We start from the raw sequence: 18,095 nt of genomic DNA on the forward strand, positions 1-18,095 counted from the left end.
GCGTTTGTGCAGCTGTGTGTGTGTGTGTGTGTGTGTGTGTGTGTGTGTGTGTGTGTGTGTGTGTGTGTGTGTGTGTGTGTGTGTGTGTGTGTGTGTGTGTGTGTAGAACTTGATGAGGGACTGCAGTGTGGTGGGTCTGAGTATACATTCATCCACAGACCTTCACCACATTCACTGCATACAGAAGGTTGACTAACTAACAGCAGTGGGCTAATCCAAAGATCACAAACAATTTACTTTGAAGTAATAAAAAGGAGTAATTCATTTAAAAGTAAGTAACGTTAGCCATAACTTACTGTGCTATGAATACATAAGGCTATGGGTTTCCTTACTCACTTTTTAGGTTGGTAGGGGTGTCTGTGGGGCTTGGATGAATCCCATCTCTGACACTCCTTCCCACTCTCTGTGTGATCCATCGGCCCTTTGTAGTCTTCCCCGTTACACCTCATACACTCCACTGCAAACGCAAAAACAACGTTAGCGCAACCTTCCCATAACACGATTAAAGATGACTAAATAACAGTCTGACTTTCATCTTATTGTAAAGTTGATCACTTTAATAATGTTAGCAACATGCTTATCTCTCAATCTTTGTACAATATTCAATGAGAACTAATATACTAGCATACTAAACATTTCTTGACACGGTAGTGAATTGGTATTCCCTGGTGCGTCAAAAACAACATTCTTGTTCAGCTACAAGAGCACAAGATATGTTTTTCTAGGTTGTTATCGGGATAACAGAGGGTTGTTATCAGACCGCAGTGGTACACTATTAGCAAGCAGAGTTCAGTTGAAAAAAACTTCCAAAAATATGGCTGCTTTTCGACAACAAATCAGCTTCACTCCAGTAAATGACATATCATTGACATTTCAAAGATGTCTATGTTGGGCAAACCAAAGGGCCATTTTTCCAAGCACAGATTAAGCCTAGTCCTAGACTAAAGATAATCTCAATTGAAAGTGCTCTTAAATCCAGCACTAGGCTTAACCTGTGTCTGGGAAACTGGCCCCAACGTGTAATTGGACTCTGCTGGTTGAGGTGTTACCTTGGGAGCACTGAGGCAGGCCACACTCTTGGTGCCTGACCTCTGGGTCTGTAGTGAAACACCAGGGCCCACTGCTCTCGTTCTTGGGGTTACGGCAGAAGTTCCCGTTCAGGTCCTTCTTGCCTAGTCTCGCCGGCTGGAAGCTGTGGGAAAGTGTGGAGAAAAACACTACTAAGCATGAAGTGGGAATGACCAAATGTGTGTGACAAGCACAATAGGAGTTGCTGTTTTAGGACTCATAAAGTTGTAGAACTTAATTTTGTTTAAGATGTGATTTCTGTGGGTTTCTCTTAGATATTGACGTGAATTGGGGGCCCTTAGCTCCGAAGGATAGCACGCTAAAAACTGAGCCAAAAACAAAGACAGTTGGTAGAGTCGCAACATGCTAACTTAGCTACATCGCTACATTATCTTGGACCATAGTAATATAGACAAAGTGTAATAAAAATGTATAGAAAATGGAAAATATTATCTTCTAGTACATCCTCCCTTCACATTCATTCCATGCCCTCAGGCTAATCTACCAGTAAATGCTTCCAGTCTGGCCTGTAAATCAGCCAGTAACTGCTACACATGCACAGTCTCACAACACGGATTTGACCACACAACTACCAATCAGAAACAGCAGCTCAACCATTTCTTGTTTTCACCAACTTCACAAATTGAAACATAATCTATTTCTTCTGCATTGCACATTAGTTCAGCAGAAGGGTCAGGGGAGACACACATGGACACACACACACACACACACACACACCCACACACACACACACACACACACACACACACACACACACACACACACACACACACACACACACCTTTTGGGAGTAAAAGTACCATGTGAAGCATATGGGCTGTGCTTTGGCAAAGTGGGTGGTGTTATATCCTTCCTGTTAGCCCTGTCCGGGGGTATCATCGGATGGGGCCACAGTGTCTCCTGACCCCTCCTGTCTCAGCCTCCAGTATTTATGCTGCAGTAGTTTGTGTCGGGGAGCTAGGGTCAGTTTGTCATATCTGGAGTACTTCTCCTGTCTTATCCGGTGTCCTGTGTGAATTTAAGTATGCTCTCTCTAATTCTCTCATTCTCTCTTTCTTTCTCTCTCTCGGAGGACCTGAGCCGTAGGAAATGCCTCAGGACTACCTGGCATGATGACTCCTTGCTGTCCCCAGTCCACCTGGCCGTGCTGCTGCTCCAGTTTCAACTGTTCTGCCTGCGGCTATGGAATCCTGACCTGTTCACCGGATGTGCTACCTATCCCAGACCTATTATTTGACCATGCTGGTCATTTATGAACATTTGAACATCTTGGCCATGTTCTGTTGTACTCTCCACCCAGCACAGCCAGAAGAGGACTGGCCACCCCTCATAGCCTGGTTCCTCTCTAGGTTTCTTCCTAGGTTTTGGCCTTTCTAGGGAGTTTTTCCTAGCCAACGTGCTTCAACACCTGCATTGCTTGCTGTTTTGGATTTTAGGCTGGGTTTCTGTACAGCACTTTGAGATATCAGCTGATGTACGAAGGGCTATATAAATAAATGTGATTTGATTTGATGATGGAGAAATAAAAATACAAAAAAGAGATGCTGGAGACATGGAAAGAGAGCAAAAGAAGAGATGCTGAGACATGGAAAGAGAGCAACAGAAGAGATGCTGAGACATGGAAAGAGAGCAACAGAAGATATGTTGAGACATGGAAAGAGAGCAACAGAAGAGATGCTGAGACATGGAAAGAGAGCAAAAGAAGAGATGCTGAGACATGGAAAGAGAGCAACAGAAGAGATGCTGAGACATGGAAAGAGAGCAAAAGAAGATATGCTGAGACATGGAAAGAGAACAACAGAAGATATGTTGAGACATGGAAAGAGAGCAACAGAAGAGATGCTGAGACATGGAAAGAGAGCAACAGAAGAGATGCTGAGACATGGAAAGAGAGCAAAAGAAGATATGCTGAGACATGGAAAGAGAACAACAGAAGATATGTTGAGACATGGAACGAGAGCAACAGAAGAGATGCTGAGACATGGAAAGAGAGCAACAGAAGAGATGCTGAGACATGGAAAGAGAACAACAGAAGATATGCTGAGACATGGAAAGAGAGCAACAGAAGATATGCTGAGACATGGAAAGAGAGCAACAGAAGAGATGCTGAGACATGGAAAGAGAGCAACAGAAGAGATGCTGAGACATGGAAAGAGAGCAACAGTAGATATGCTGAGACATGGAAAGAGAGCAACAGAAGATATGCTGAGACATGGAAAGAGAGCAGCAGAAGAGATGCTGAGACATCGAAAGAGAGCAACAGAAGAGATACTGAGACATGGAAAGAGAACAACAGAAGATATGCTGAGACATGGAAAGAGAACAACAGAAGATATGTTGAGACATGGAAAGAGAACAACAGAAGAGATGCTGAGACATGGAAAGAGAACAACAGAAGAGATGCTGAGACATGGAAAGAGAGCAACAGAAGAGATGCTGAGACATGGAAAGAGAGCAACAGAAGAGATGCTGAGACATGGAAAGAGAGCAACAGAAGATATGCTGAGACATGGAAAGAGAGCAACAGAAGATATGCTGAGACATGGAAAGAGAGCAACAGAAGAGATGCTGAGACATGGAAAGAGAGCAACAGAAGATATGCTGAGACATGGAAAGAGAACAACAGAAGATATGTTGAGACATGGAAAGAGAGCAACAGAAGAGATGCTGAGACATGGAAAGAGAGCAACAGAAGAGATGCTGAGACATGGAAAGAGAGCAACAGAAGAGATGCTGGAGACATGAAAAGAGAACAACAGAAGAGATGCTGAGACATGGAAAGAGAGCAACAGAAGAGATGCTGAGACATGGAAAGAGAGATGGAGAATAAAAAAATGAATAGAAAGAAAACCAGAGGGGCCTTCCTATCAGCAGCTCGGCTCAGCCCTCAACCCCAACGCCTTCCTATCAGCAGCTTGGTTCAACCCTCAACCCCAATGCCAGGGCCCTTTCTTGGGGGAGAGCCGGCTCGGCACTCCCCCCTGTGCCCTCCGACCTCCATAGAACTCCACTAATGCACAACATCACTCATCCCATTGCCAGAGGAAACGCAGAGATCTAACTTAGACCACGAGAGAGTCTTCAGTGAAATAGTGGGAGTCCAGTCTGCTATGAACCAAAACCCTTCCATCCACGTGGTAGTCTAATGCCCAGTCCAGAGACAACCACAAGCCCAGAAGCCCCCTAGACACTAGTGTAGATCTGACCATATTACTTGCCTATACCATTAAGTTGCATCCACATGTAGTACCAAGGATCTAGGAGCTTATTTTGGACAGGGCCAGACTTCAACTTGGACCTGACCGACTGCCTGCCAACAGCCAAAAACATAATGAGTTGAGTCCTGCTTATTAACATATCAACACGTTCCTTTAACGTCATAAAAGTCTATCAGAATGTCATTAAAAAAAATACAGGATTTCACTTTATCTGGTGAGCTGCACCCCCAGCTCCACATGAGGAGAGAGAGGAGCCAGTAAGAAGATTTACTGCCTGCCTGTCTGTGTCTGTATATACAGTATAGAGGAGGAAAGAAAGTAATGATGTTGGGCTAACAGATGTTAGCCAACTATTCATCTCCTTGTCGAGGAGGGGTCCCTATGGTGTTGCAGGCAGACACTATGCACATAGGTCTGGCTTTCTATTTGGACCTCTCCCTCTTTTTCTCCACATCCATCACTGTGTCTCTCTCACTGTGTCTCTCTCACTGTCTCACTACGTCTCTCTCACTGTGTGTCTCTCTCTGTGTCTCTCTCACTGTCTCCCTCTCTTTGTCTCTCTCTGGGTCTCTCATGTTTCTTTCTCTCTCTCTGTGCCTCTCACTCTATCTCTGTGTGTGTCTCTCTCTCTCTCTTTCTGTGTGTGTGTGTCTCTCTCTCCCCATCTCTCTCTCTGGACAAGGATAAACACACCAGCTTGTCTTTAGATTTAGCCCCAGTAAACTGGAAACTGGAAAACTGCATGCTGAAATGACAGCATTATGATCTAGCGGGAAATGATACAAGTTCAAAATGTTACAATGAAGAACTCTGGAACCAGATAAAAACAGCCCTCAAACTCAACTCTGGACCTCTTTTTTCCATTGTTCCCCTCTAATCAGGGACTGAATTATACCTGGGACACGAGGTGTGTGATTCTCCTCTAATCAGGGACTAAATTATACCTGGGACACGAGGTGTGTGATTCTCCTCTAATCAGGGACTAAATTATACCTGGGACACGAGGTGTGTGATTCTCCTCTAATCAGGGACTAAATTATACCTGGGACACGAGGTGTGTGATTCTCCTCTAATCAGGGACTAAATTATACCTGGGACACGAGGTGTGTGATTCTCCTCTAATCAGGGACTAAATTATACCTGGGACACGAGGTGTGTGATTCTCCTCTAATCAGGGACTGATTTATACCTGGGACACGACGTGTGTGATTCTCCTCTAATCAGGGACTGATTTATACCTGACACACCAGGTGTGTGATTCACCTCTAATTAGTGACTGATTTATACCTGGGACACCAGGTGTGTGATTCACCTCTAATTAGTGACTGATTTATACCTGGGACACCAGGTGTGTGATTCCCCTCTAATTAGTGACTGATTTATACCTGGGACACCAGGTGTGTGATTCTCCTCTAATCAGGGACTGATTTATACCTGACACACCAGGTGTGTGATTCCCCTCTAATCAGCGACTGATTTATACCTGGGACACCAGGTGTGTGATTCCCCTCTAATCAGGGACTGATTTATACCTGACACACCAGGTGTGTGATTCCCCACTAATTAGTGACTGATTTATACCTGGGACACCAGGTGTGTGATTCACCTCTAATTAGTGACTGATTTATACCTGGGACACCAGGTGTGTGATTCCCCTCTAATCAGGGACTGATTTATACCTGACACACCAGGTGTGTGATTCCCCTCTAATCAGGGACTGATTTATACCTGACACACCAGGTGTGTGATTCCCCTCTAATCAGGGACTGATTTATACCTGACACACCAGGTGTGTGATTCCCCTCTAATCAGGGACTGATTTATACCTGGGACACCAGGTGTGTGATTCCCCTCTAATCAGGGACTGATTTATACCTGACACACCAGGTGTGTGATTCCCCTCTAATCAGGGACTGATTTATACCTGACACACCAGGTGTGTGATTCCCCTCTAATCAGCGACTGATTTATACCTGGGACACCAGGTGTGTGATTCCCCTCTAATCAGGGACTGATTTATACCTGACACACCAGGTGTGTGATTCCCCTCTAATCAGCGACTGATTTATACCTGGGACACCAGGTGTGTGATTCTCCTCTAATCAGGGACTGATTTATACCTGACACACCAGGTGTGTGATTCCCCTCTAATCAGCGACTGATTTATACCTGGGACACCAGGTGTGTGATTCCCCTCTAATCAGGGACTGATTTATACCTGACACACCAGGTGTGTGATTCCACTCTAATCAGCGACTGATTTATACCTGGGACACCAGGTGTGTGATTCCCCTCTAATCAGGGACTGATTTATACCTGACACACCAGGTGTGTGATTCCCCTATAATCAGGGACTGATTTATACCTGACACACCAGGTGTGTGATTCCACTCTAATCAGCGACTGATTTATACCTGGGACACCAGGTGTGTGATTCCCCTCTAATCAGGGACTGATTTATACCTGACACACCAGGTGTGATTCCCCTCTAATCAGCGACTGATTTATACCTGGGACACCAGGTGTGTGATTCCCCTCTAATCAGCGACTGATTTATACCTGGGACACCAGGTGTGTGATTCCCCTCTAATCAGGGACTGATTTATACCTGACACACCAGGTGTGATTCCCCTCTAATCAGCGACTGATTTATACCTGACACACCAGGTGTGTGATTCCACTCTAATCAGCGACTGATTTATACCTGGGACACGAGGTGTGTGATTCTCCTCTAATCAGGGACTGATTTATACCTGGGACACCAGGTGTGTGATTCCCCTCTAATCAGCGACTGATTTATACCTGGGACACCAGGTGTGTGATTCCCCTCTAATCAGCGACTGATTTATACCTGGGACACCAGGTGTGTGATTCCCCTCTAATCAGCGACTGATTTATACCTGGGACACCAGGTGTGTGATTCCCCTCTAATCAGCGACTGATTTATACCTGGGACACCAGGTGTGTGATTCCCCTCTAATCAGCGACTGATTTATACCTGGGACACCAGGTGTGTGATTCCCCTCTAATCAGCGACTGATTTATACCTGGGACACCAGGTGTGTGATTCCCCTCTAATCAGGGACTGATTTATACCTGGGACACCAGGTGTGTGATTCCCCTCTAATCAGCGACTGATTTATACCTGGGACACCAGGTGTGTGATTCCCCTCTAATCAGCGACTGATTTATACCTGGGACACCAGGTGTGTGATTCCCCTCTAATCAGGGACTGATTTATACCTGACACACCAGGTGTGTGATTCCCCTCTAATCAGCGACTGATTTATACCTGGGACACCAGGTGTGTGATTCTCCTCTAATCAGGGACTGATTTATACCTGGGACACCAGGTGTGTGATTCACCTCTAATCAGGGACTGATTTATACCTGGGACACCAGGTGTGTGATTCCCCTCTAATCAGCGACTGATTTATACCTGGGACACCAGGTGTGTGATTCCCCTCTAATCAGGGACTGATTTATACCTGGGACACCAGGTGTGTGATTCCCCTCTAATCAGGGACTGATTTATACCTGACACACCAGGTGTGTGATTCCCCTCTAATCAGCGACTGATTTATACCTGGGACACCAGGTGTGTGATTCCCCTCTAATCAGCGACTGATTTATACCTGGGACACCAGGTGTGTGATTCCCCTCTAATCAGCGACTGATTTATACCTGGGACACCAGGTGTGTGATTCCCCTCTAATCAGCGACTGATTTATACCTGGGACACCAGGTGTGTGATTCTCCTCTAATCAGGGACTGATTTATACCTGGGACACCAGGTGTGTGATTCCCCTCTAATCAGCGACTGATTTATACCTGGGACACCAGGTGTGTGATTCCCCTCTAATCAGGGACTGATTTATACCTGGGACACCAGGTGTGTGATTCCCCTCTAATCAGCGACTGATTTATACCTGGGACACCAGGTGTGTGATTCCCCTCTAATCAGCGACTGATTTATACCTGGGACACCAGGTGTGTGATTCCCCTCTAATCAGGGACTGATTTATACCTGACACACCAGGTGTGTGATTCCCCTCTAATCAGCGACTGATTTATACCTGGGACACCAGGTGTGTGATTCTCCTCTAATCAGGGACTGATTTATACCTGGGACACCAGGTGTGTGATTCACCTCTAATCAGGGACTGATTTATACCTGGGACACCAGGTGTGTGATTCCCCTCTAATCAGCGACTGATTTATACCTGGGACACCAGGTGTGTGATTCCCCTCTAATCAGGGACTGATTTATACCTGGGACACCAGGTGTGTGATTCCCCTCTAATCAGGGACTGATTTATACCTGACACACCAGGTGTGTGATTCCCCTCTAATCAGCGACTGATTTATACCTGGGACACCAGGTGTGTGATTCCCCTCTAATCAGGGACTGATTTATACCTGGGACACCAGGTGTGTGCAATAAATGATCAGGTAGAAGAGAAAAGCAGCAGGCTCTGGACCTCGTAGGGTAAGACTTGAGTACCCTGCAATAGAGCAACCTCCAAATACACTTTAATACAACTGACTACACAATCTTTACCTAACAAGCTACTATACCAACTTCACTATATCCTTTAGTGATATTACAATCCAAGTCCTAACATCAGACAGCAGATGTTAGCCCTGAAAAGTCACACCTGCAATCAGTGATCAGTCAAGCATTCCAATAATAGTTACATGAAACCCAAATGATGCATGCTTCATTATGTGTAATTCTCACACACCGGGACAGTCTCACGCTAACCAGCTGCAACTCTCACCCCTTAAGGAGAGGGGAACAAACTTGTGTTGTGGTTCAACTGGAGGGTGCTACGATGCATTCAGTTACTCGTCAGAAAAGGTCGCTGAACTAGGCTGTATATCAAACGCAGGAATATTTAGAGGTCTGTACATCTGTCCATTTGTGCTGGGGTCTGTGTGCATATCCATCTCTCTGTCTGTCTGTGCATATGTGATTCATTCAATCAGTCAGACAGTTTGCATGAATAATCCGGCAGCTGATCAAGGAGGAGGGGAGGAGGGGGCGGAGGGGGAGAGTCAAGGTGTCCTGGGGGAGGTGAGAGTGGGCCCTGTATTTTCATCTCGGTCGGAGGCTTGCATTTTTCTCATGTCTGTGGCTTAGTGAGCTCAGCTGGAGAGCACATAGCACATTACCTCAGTCTATACATCTCTACTCTCTCTGCGCTCTCTTTACTCTCTCTCTTCTCTCTCTCTACACTTTCTTTCTTTCTTTCTCTCTCTCTCTCCCTCTCTACACTCTATCTACACTCTTTCTACACTCTCTCTACACACTCTCTCTCTCTTTCTCTACTCTCTCTCTCCCTTCACTCTCTCTCCTTCCTTGTTTCTTTCTTTTTCTCTCTCTATCCATCTCTCTCCATCTGTTTCTCTATCTCCCCCTCTTTCCCTGCCTACTTTCTCTCTTTCGTTCACTCCCTCCATCCCTCTTTCTCTCTCCACTCTTCTTTAATTTCATCTCCATTATCTCCTCTCTCCTTCCTCTCCGACCCCAAACATTGCTGTTAAAATGTCTTGCGGCTAACGAGCAGTGCTAACAACAACCTGGCTCCAAACCATCATTAGATATTCACTGGTCTCACATAGCTTAACCTGAGAGCTTTTCCTGCTGTACCTACTGTACTTGATGACCTTTCCTCTTTCCTTTCTGCCAAGCCTCCCTCCCTCTCTGACAATTTGTTTTTTGTTTAACTAGAGCGATGTAAGACGGGATAGGTCTAGGGGGGGTAGGATGTGGGTGTGTGTGTGTGTGTTAGGTGTGTATGTGTCATAACGCTACAGTGTTTAAGTGATGTATAAGTGTTTGGCTCTTCCAGTCACTGATGTGAGAAGAGGGGGAGACATTCTGTCTCAAAGAGTTTTACACAGAAGGAGCTCAAGTCATTAACCATCTGAGTATGTCACCCAACAATCCCACTTTAGCCTACAAGGCCCAACACTCTAACAAAGCCTTAGAAATACCACAGACTGACAAATCTGCACATCCCACAGAAAAATAACATAAAAAAATTCGGTAAAATAGAGAAAATTACGTGTGTTCGTGAGGGAAGGATTCAGCCCATGACTGACAGGGAATCTTGGCCTTGGTTACCGCCCTCCTGCCTTTGTAGTTCACCCCGGAACCGATGATACACTCCCTCACATAATCTAAAAATGCCAAGACGAGAGAGAAAGACAGAGACACAAACATTCATGTCAGAGTTAGCAAAACACTGTCATTATTTGCATGGAAGATATAGCTCCCTAAAGTTAATTAAATGTCACTTTGGGGCGTTTCGTCAATTCTCAAGCGCGAGACTCCACAGCTTAAACAATCCCTTGGGTCCAAACTGTAAACAGCGGCCATGTTGTTTATGCTCTGGTTGGTTCACCGCATGTTTGTGTGCACATCTCTGGCCACTGGAGTTACATAACTAGAGCGGGAAGGCAGTTGTTGTGTCAACAGACATCGAGAGCTCTTAAACCTTAGAAAGTCAAGCTCGAAGGATCCGTCACACCACAAGAACCATCACTCTAGACAAACAACATATCTGCATTGCTATAAACGTCTATAAACATTCCACTGACATCTCAGAACGTTTCGGAGAAAAGAGAGAGTGTATGATGCCGTGTTTGAGGCAGATCTCGCAGAGTCAACATTAACGGTTATCCAGCGTTTTTTCCAAGACAACATTTTACGAGGCTTTGGAGGGGGAAAAGCGACAGTGTAAGGATAAAATGTCATGTTTGAGCTAAAGTCAACAGTTATATTTACCTTTTTTCTCATAAAGGTCAAAGTTCACCCTGTGTTCCCTGTGAGCACTGTCCATGAAGCGGTCAAAGGGAAGCAAGTGGCATTTCCTGTTTTGATGGTCAAAGTAGAATGCCCTGTAAGAACAGACAGGAAGTAGTTGAGAGATGAGCACTGGGTGATAAGAAATATGAAGGCTGTATGAAGGGAGGAGGGGGAAAGAGGGAAAATGTAGGTCACTGGCGAGAGAGAAAGATGGAGAAACAGTGAGGGAGTGAGTGAGTGAGTGAGTGAGTGAGTGAGTGAGTGAGTGAGTGAGTGAGTGAGTGAGTGAGTGAGTGAGGAAGAGAGAGAAACATGTGTGAAACAGTTGTGCATTTTGCATGCATCTGTCTCTATGACCATCTTCTTTGTTTGTGTGAGATGCACCTGCAGGTGAAGGTTTTCTTGTTCTTGCTGCACTTGCGAGCACAGTGCTCCAGTGAGCGGGTGTTCTTGACCATGGAGGGCTGGGGGCAATCTGGACACAGCAGCCTGGTGTCCTCACTCTTCTGGTACTGCTGTAACGACTGCTTCCTGCACTCTGAGACAGGACAGAGATGATACTTCTGTAACAACTGCTTCCTGCACTCTGAGACAGGACAGAGATGATACTTCTGTAACGACTGCTTCCTGCACTCTGATACAGGACAGAGACTGTACTTCTGTAACGACTGCTTCCTGCACTCTGAGACAGGACAGAGATGATACTTCTGTAACGACTGCTTCCTGCACTCTGAGACGGGACAGAGATGATACTTCTGTAACGACTGCTTCCTGCACTCTGAGACGGGACAGAGATGATGCTTCTGTAACGACTGCTTCCTGCACTCTGAGACGGGACAGAGATGATACTTCTGTAACGACTGCTTCCTGCACTCTGATACAGGACAGAGACTGTACTTCTGTAACGACTGCTTCCTGCACGCTGAGACAGGACAGAGATGATACTTCTGTAACGACTGCTTCCTGCACTCTGAGACAGGACAGAGATGATACGTCTGTAACGACTGCTTCCTGCACTCTGAGACGGGACAGAGATGATGCTTCTGTAACAACTGCTTCCTGCACTCTGATACAGGACAGAGACTGTACTTCTGTAACGACTGCTTCCTGCACTCTGAGACAGGACAGAGATGATACTTCTGTAACGACTGCTTCCTGCACTCTGATACAGGACAGAGACTGTACTTCTGTAACGACTGCTTCCTGCACTCTGAGACAGGACAGAGATGATACTTCTGTAACGACTGCTTCCTGCACTCTGATACAGGACAGAGACTGTACTTCTGTAACGACTGCTTCCTGCACTCTGAGACAGGACAGAGATGATACTTCTGTAACGACTGCTTCCTGCACTCTGATACAGGACAGAGACTGTACTTCTGTAACAACTGCTTCCTGCACTCTGAGACAGGACAGAGATGATACTTCTGTAACGACTGCTTCCTGCACTCTGATACAGGACAGAGACTGTACTTCTGTAACGACTGCTTCCTGCACTCTGAGACAGGACAGAGATGATACTTCTGTAACGACTGCTTCCTGCACTCTGAGACGGGACAGAGATGATACTTCTGTAACGACTGCTTCCTGCACTCTGAGACGGGACAGAGATGATGCTTCTGTAACGACTGCTTCCTGCACTCTGAGACGGGACAGAGATGATACTTCTGTAACGACTGCTTCCTGCACTCTGATACAGGACAGAGACTGTACTTCTGTAACGACTGCTTCCTGCACGCTGAGACAGGACAGAGATGATACTTCTGTAACGACTGCTTCCTGCACTCTGAGACAGGACAGAGATGATACGTCTGTAACGACTGCTTCCTGCACTCTGAGACGGGACAGAGATGATGCTTCTGTAACAACTGCTTCCTGCACTCTGATACAGGACAGAGACTGTACTTCTGTAACGACTGCTTCCTGCACTCTGAGACAGGACAGAGATGATACTTCTGTAACGACTGCTTCCTGCACTCTGATACAGGACAGAGACTGTACTTCTGTAACGACTGCTTCCTGCACGCTGAGACAGGACAGAGATGATACTTCTGTAACGACTGCTTCCTGCACTCTGAGACAGGACAGAGATGATGCTTCTGTAACGACTGCTTCCTGCACTCTGAGACGGGACAGAGACTGTACTTCTGTAACGACTGCTTCCTGCACTCTGAGACAGGACAGAGATTATACTTCTGTAACGACTGCTTCCTGCACTCTGAGACGGGACAGAGACTGTACTTCTGTAACGACTGCTTCCTGCACTCTGAGACGGGACAGAGATGATGCTTCTGTAACGACTGCTTCCTGCACTCTGAGACGGGACAGAGACTGTACTTCTGTAACGACTGCTTCCTGCACTCTGAGACGGGACAGAGACTGTACTTCTGTAACGACTGCTTCCTGCACTCTGAGACGGGACAGAGATGATACTTCTGTAACGACTGCTTCCTGCACTCTGAGACAGGACAGAGATGATACTTCTGTAACGACTGCTTCCTGCACTCTGAGACGGGACAGAGACTGTACTTCTGTAACGACTGCTTCCTGCACTCTGAGACGGGACAGAGACTGTACTTCTGTAACGACTGCTTCCTGCACTGAGACGGGACAGAGATGATACTTCTGTAACGACTGCTTCCTGCACTCTGAGACAGGACAGAGATGATACTTCTGTAACGACTGCTTCCTGCACTCTAAAACAGGACAGAGACGGTGAACAGACCGATGGAACAGACCGACACAGACGGTGAACAGAAAGAGAGTAGACAGACAGACATGCACACACAGAATCTTGGCTATCAATCTCACACACACACACACACGCACGCACACACACACACAACACTAACTCCGCTTCCCTCAATCAATGTGTATGAAGCCCAGAGCTGCACCATCATTAAACGTTAAAACAGTGAAGTCAGCTGTTTATAGGTCAAGAACCAATGAACCATCATTGTTTGTATTATTTGACTGTTAGTTTTGCCATTTATGAATGTGTTATTCAATGTGTTTCTATGGGCTATAGTAGTAGAGGCCAAATTAAATATTTGAATATAGGTTGTTGATACCTACAGGGGTCCTAAAACTGTAAATCAAATAGCTAAATGATCCATGGTATGACCATCTTAAAACAATTCCATATGTTAGCTTAGTAGACCTCCCCAACGGCTTAGACTTTTAAGGGTTGTTAGTGTCTCCTGGCAGATATTAAGTTACATATAAGAAAGCTACAGGGACCTCAATTGAACATGTGAGAAGTTACAACTAGACATACTTTTGGTGTGAAGGAGTTTATAGGACTGAAGATATTAAACTTGTCATCACATGGTCTCTCAGAGTTCTCCTTATTGAAAATCCATAAATAAAGTATTGAAAGAGCATTTACTTTAGTGGTGCAGTCTGTCCTTCCTCATTTGTGACCAGAGTGAAACATTCTCAATTGAAAAGTGCTTAGGAGTTTTGAATGTAAGAAACATGTTAATGCGCCCACATCAGAGACAATTCGTTGCGTCTGTACTCTGCAGCTCACTGTGATGTCTGTGAGACTCTTCGTGGTCGGAATGGTTTCTGGGAGGACACAATGCCTGGGCGGCATTAGTACTAGATCTGGGACTCATCAATCACCCTGTTGTTCTAACATGCATCTCTTCTCACGCCGCGCAATTACACTTCACTCAGACTCTTCCTCTCCCTCAGACAGAGAGAAAGAGACATTCCGTTATCTCACCGACGCAATATTAGATTTAGGCGTATTCGTTTTTTAAATTGACCAACGTTGGTCAGATATAGTCCGAGTTTTTTTTTGGTAGTGATGCCAAAAGACAAACTTCGGTTTGGTATTAGCGGATTAGGTTTTAGTCCACTATCTTGGCATTAACGTTAAACATGTCAATGTGGGAAGACGGATACCGTTCCTTTTTCCAAAGTGGAGAGGACCTGTATCCAATAAAACGCATCTCCTCTTTAAACAGCAAAGGAACCGGTTAAAGGTGCGTCTCGTTATCTAATTTGCATACGCATTCAATCTGTGTAAGTGAACATTTGCGAGGAAGTTAATGGAACTCGGCTCTGCGTCCAGATGTGGCTATAGCGCTGCTCACCTCTGCGCGCACACGCAGGATTCACAATCTGACTATTCGGGCATGCGCACAACATCCACTGGGTTTAACCAGAGCAATTAAATGTACCTTGACTGAGCTCAGGAATTAAAATTAAGTTCATTTGTAATTTTCCCTGAGCAGTTAGTTAGAGGTCTATTTAGGTGTTTTCAATCTAGCTTGATTATATCAACATATCAGTTGCGTGGATAACTGCACGAAATTATTTCAGTAGCTATGCATTTATCGTTCCAGGGACAGTAAAGGGCCTATTATATTAATGAACCTGACTTATAAAAAAATGTTAATGACAAAGCAGTTATATCGCCAGCAGACGCATTTCAAAAACATGACTGCAGCGCAGAGGATCTATGATGTGTACTATAGTTACCTTTACGCAGATGGCCGCGCGTAACGCATGCATTAGGCCTACATACACTAGGTATTTATGACAGTGAAAACATAAAGTAATTTCTCACTGACATCACTCACATTTTCTTACGAGTCAATTGAACCACTCGGCCCAATTCATGAATATAGCCTAACACTGATATAGGCAACGATCAATATAGGCCTCTTTTAATTTAAAAAAGATTTGAAACCGAGAATATCTGTTAAATTCAACATATGCCTCTTTTTAAAAGAAAATCTTTGAAACTGAGAATATCTGTTAAGTTTTGACCAAAAATCAGTGTTTCACAAATGATCCTCTCTACTAAGCAGCATCATCGTTTCACCTTAGCCTACATGCTAAAGCGCTAAGCACATTCCCTGCCGCACCAGCCAGCTAATGCACACATAGGGACAAACTAAAGACATGGCCACCTCGCCACATTCCAATTACAATATCAACCATTATCAAATACCTCTAAATAATTGAAGGCCATTGATCACCAATGTGGATTTTAATAGATGTTGCAGCGTATCAATGTATCAACCACTAATTTAATAATGTTTTACGTTTAGGCTACCAATACAAATAAACATTTTAGTCTTCATGACATATGCAATATTTCTGCGCAAAAGTAAAAGTCTGCAGGCCAGTTAAACGTAGGTTATAAATGATTGGTGTATGGAAGTGCTACACTTCATTCCATTTCACTTACAAGTCTTCGGATCTGTGTGATATATTTAGAGAACTCGTTCCCTTTCACGCCTATGAAAATGATATAGCCTATACGCACAGCCACTAAACCGAATATCAATGACGGGCTATGTAGGCTATACATAGTTTACCGTTAGGTCATATTGCCTAGTAAGATTTACCTGAATTCACAGCGAGCACAACACACAAGAAAAGTTTGTAAATCCAGATGATATCTGCCTTCATTTTTGATGGAGTAGAGTGTATTATCCTAATCCAAGGTTTGCGGCGTGGATTGATTGAACGTCCTCTCCGCGTTATACCTGTTTATATGGTCCGATCTGGGATTAACAGGAAGAGCCCACAGTGCAGCCAGCGATGCCCCCCTTTACTGGAAAGAAGCCGTCCCTGGTTCAACCCCCCCAGTCCGCTTTATCAAACCGGTTCCCCTCCCCCAGCTGCGCGGCAATTAACCAGCACTTTAACCGCACTCTCGTCCCTTCTTCAGCCAGTTTCCACAGCCTCACGCAAAGTACGTTCGTCAACTTGTTTATCTTAAGCAGCTGGGGGTGATGCCAAACCGGATACATGCAATTTCCCTTGTAATAGACTGAGAGCTAATATGTAGAAGTTTATGCATGCCCCCCCCCACACACACTTTTCCGACTTTTGGCTGAAGATGCAGAAGAAACTGGGATGATTTGCACATGCATGTAGAAACTTTATGCAGCGCATTGATTAAGCCCCCTAATGACCTAAATGCTGGCAAAATGCGCAAAAAAACGCATTGCACATAAAACGCATCGGGATTAGCCTAGGTAACTCCTGTGACCCATAACAAAGACAGTGCATTTTTTTAAATTCCTGAACACATGGATTCAGTTATCTTCCCCAAAATGAAATTGAGAATTTGTGGAATGCAAGTTCCATAAAGTAGTTGGCTATAGGTTGTGTTAAATGAATGTACCCAGTGAGCAAAATTGGTTGAAATATGTATTTTAACGACGTAACCTCTTTTCAACGTTTTTAAAGTCTGCTCATAGGGTAGGCTCATGAATGGTATAGATGAGTGATAATTCAAAAACGAGAGAAACAAAATATAGGCCTACTGGAGAATATTGCAGCAAATGCCACAGATGCCACGAGACAAATATATATGTCCAAACTAAAGCAATATTTTAGACAAAATATGAGTGGGGGAAAATAATCATTTAGTTTATTTGCTTACATTCTAAATCGCAGCATGTACTAAAATAATCAGCAGAATAGCTCCAAAATATGAAAAAAACTGAACATAGTAAGAACTGAGAAGTTGAGAACGCAGGAATGTTGGAGGCAGGCCACCTTTAACTTGGAACGCTGCCCCCAAAGCAATGGCTTGCCATCAGATTTCTGGGACAGTAATAAAATGCCATGCCAGTTATTTCGGTCCCAGACCCACATCATAGACAGTAGCTTCAGGCTGCCTTTCGGGTTTCATGGCGGCATCCCATCGGGAGCGGTTTTGGGTGACAGTGACAGGATCTACAGTCTTACAGTAAGGCGTTTTGCTCTTGGTGTGGCGAGCGAGTGGGAGGGGGGCAAACACAGCTGGAAACCTTCCCATTTTTAGGTACCAGCCAGTCGGACATTTTGTTTAACCAGTAAGTGTTCCTGAGTTTTGGGCACAAAACAAACCCGTGGAGGGGGCGCCTTCTTTTATCCATACTTCGACCATTAATGGGCAGCCCGTAAGAAAGAGAGAAAGAGAGAGAAAGAGCTCTAGAGAGAGAAGGAGAGAGGTACTGGCA

General features: G+C 44.9%; 1 protein-coding gene across 1 annotated transcript in view; it reads right to left on the reverse strand.

Moving 5' to 3' along the window:
• The window catches only part of LOC118938825 (hepatocyte growth factor), a 42,948-nt gene extending 26,091 nt beyond the window's left edge, over nt 1-16,857 (reverse strand). The window contains exons 1-6 of the mRNA XM_090199125.1: nt 16,488-16,857; nt 11,506-11,659; nt 11,101-11,213; nt 10,379-10,493; nt 1,050-1,192; nt 337-457 (exon numbers count right to left, since the gene is read on the reverse strand). Coding sequence (XP_090055251.1) covers nt 337-457; nt 1,050-1,192; nt 10,379-10,493; nt 11,101-11,213; nt 11,506-11,659; nt 16,488-16,551 — 710 coding nt within the window. The 5' untranslated portion in view covers nt 16,552-16,857. The remainder of the gene's footprint in view (nt 1-336; nt 458-1,049; nt 1,193-10,378; nt 10,494-11,100; nt 11,214-11,505; nt 11,660-16,487) is intronic.
• Between the last annotated feature and the right edge of the window lie 1,238 nt (nt 16,858-18,095).

This window comes from Oncorhynchus mykiss, chromosome 15 (genome assembly GCF_057628025.1).
Source record: "Oncorhynchus mykiss isolate SJ-2025 chromosome 15, ASM5762802v1, whole genome shotgun sequence".
Lineage (NCBI taxonomy): Eukaryota > Metazoa > Chordata > Actinopteri > Salmoniformes > Salmonidae > Oncorhynchus > Oncorhynchus mykiss.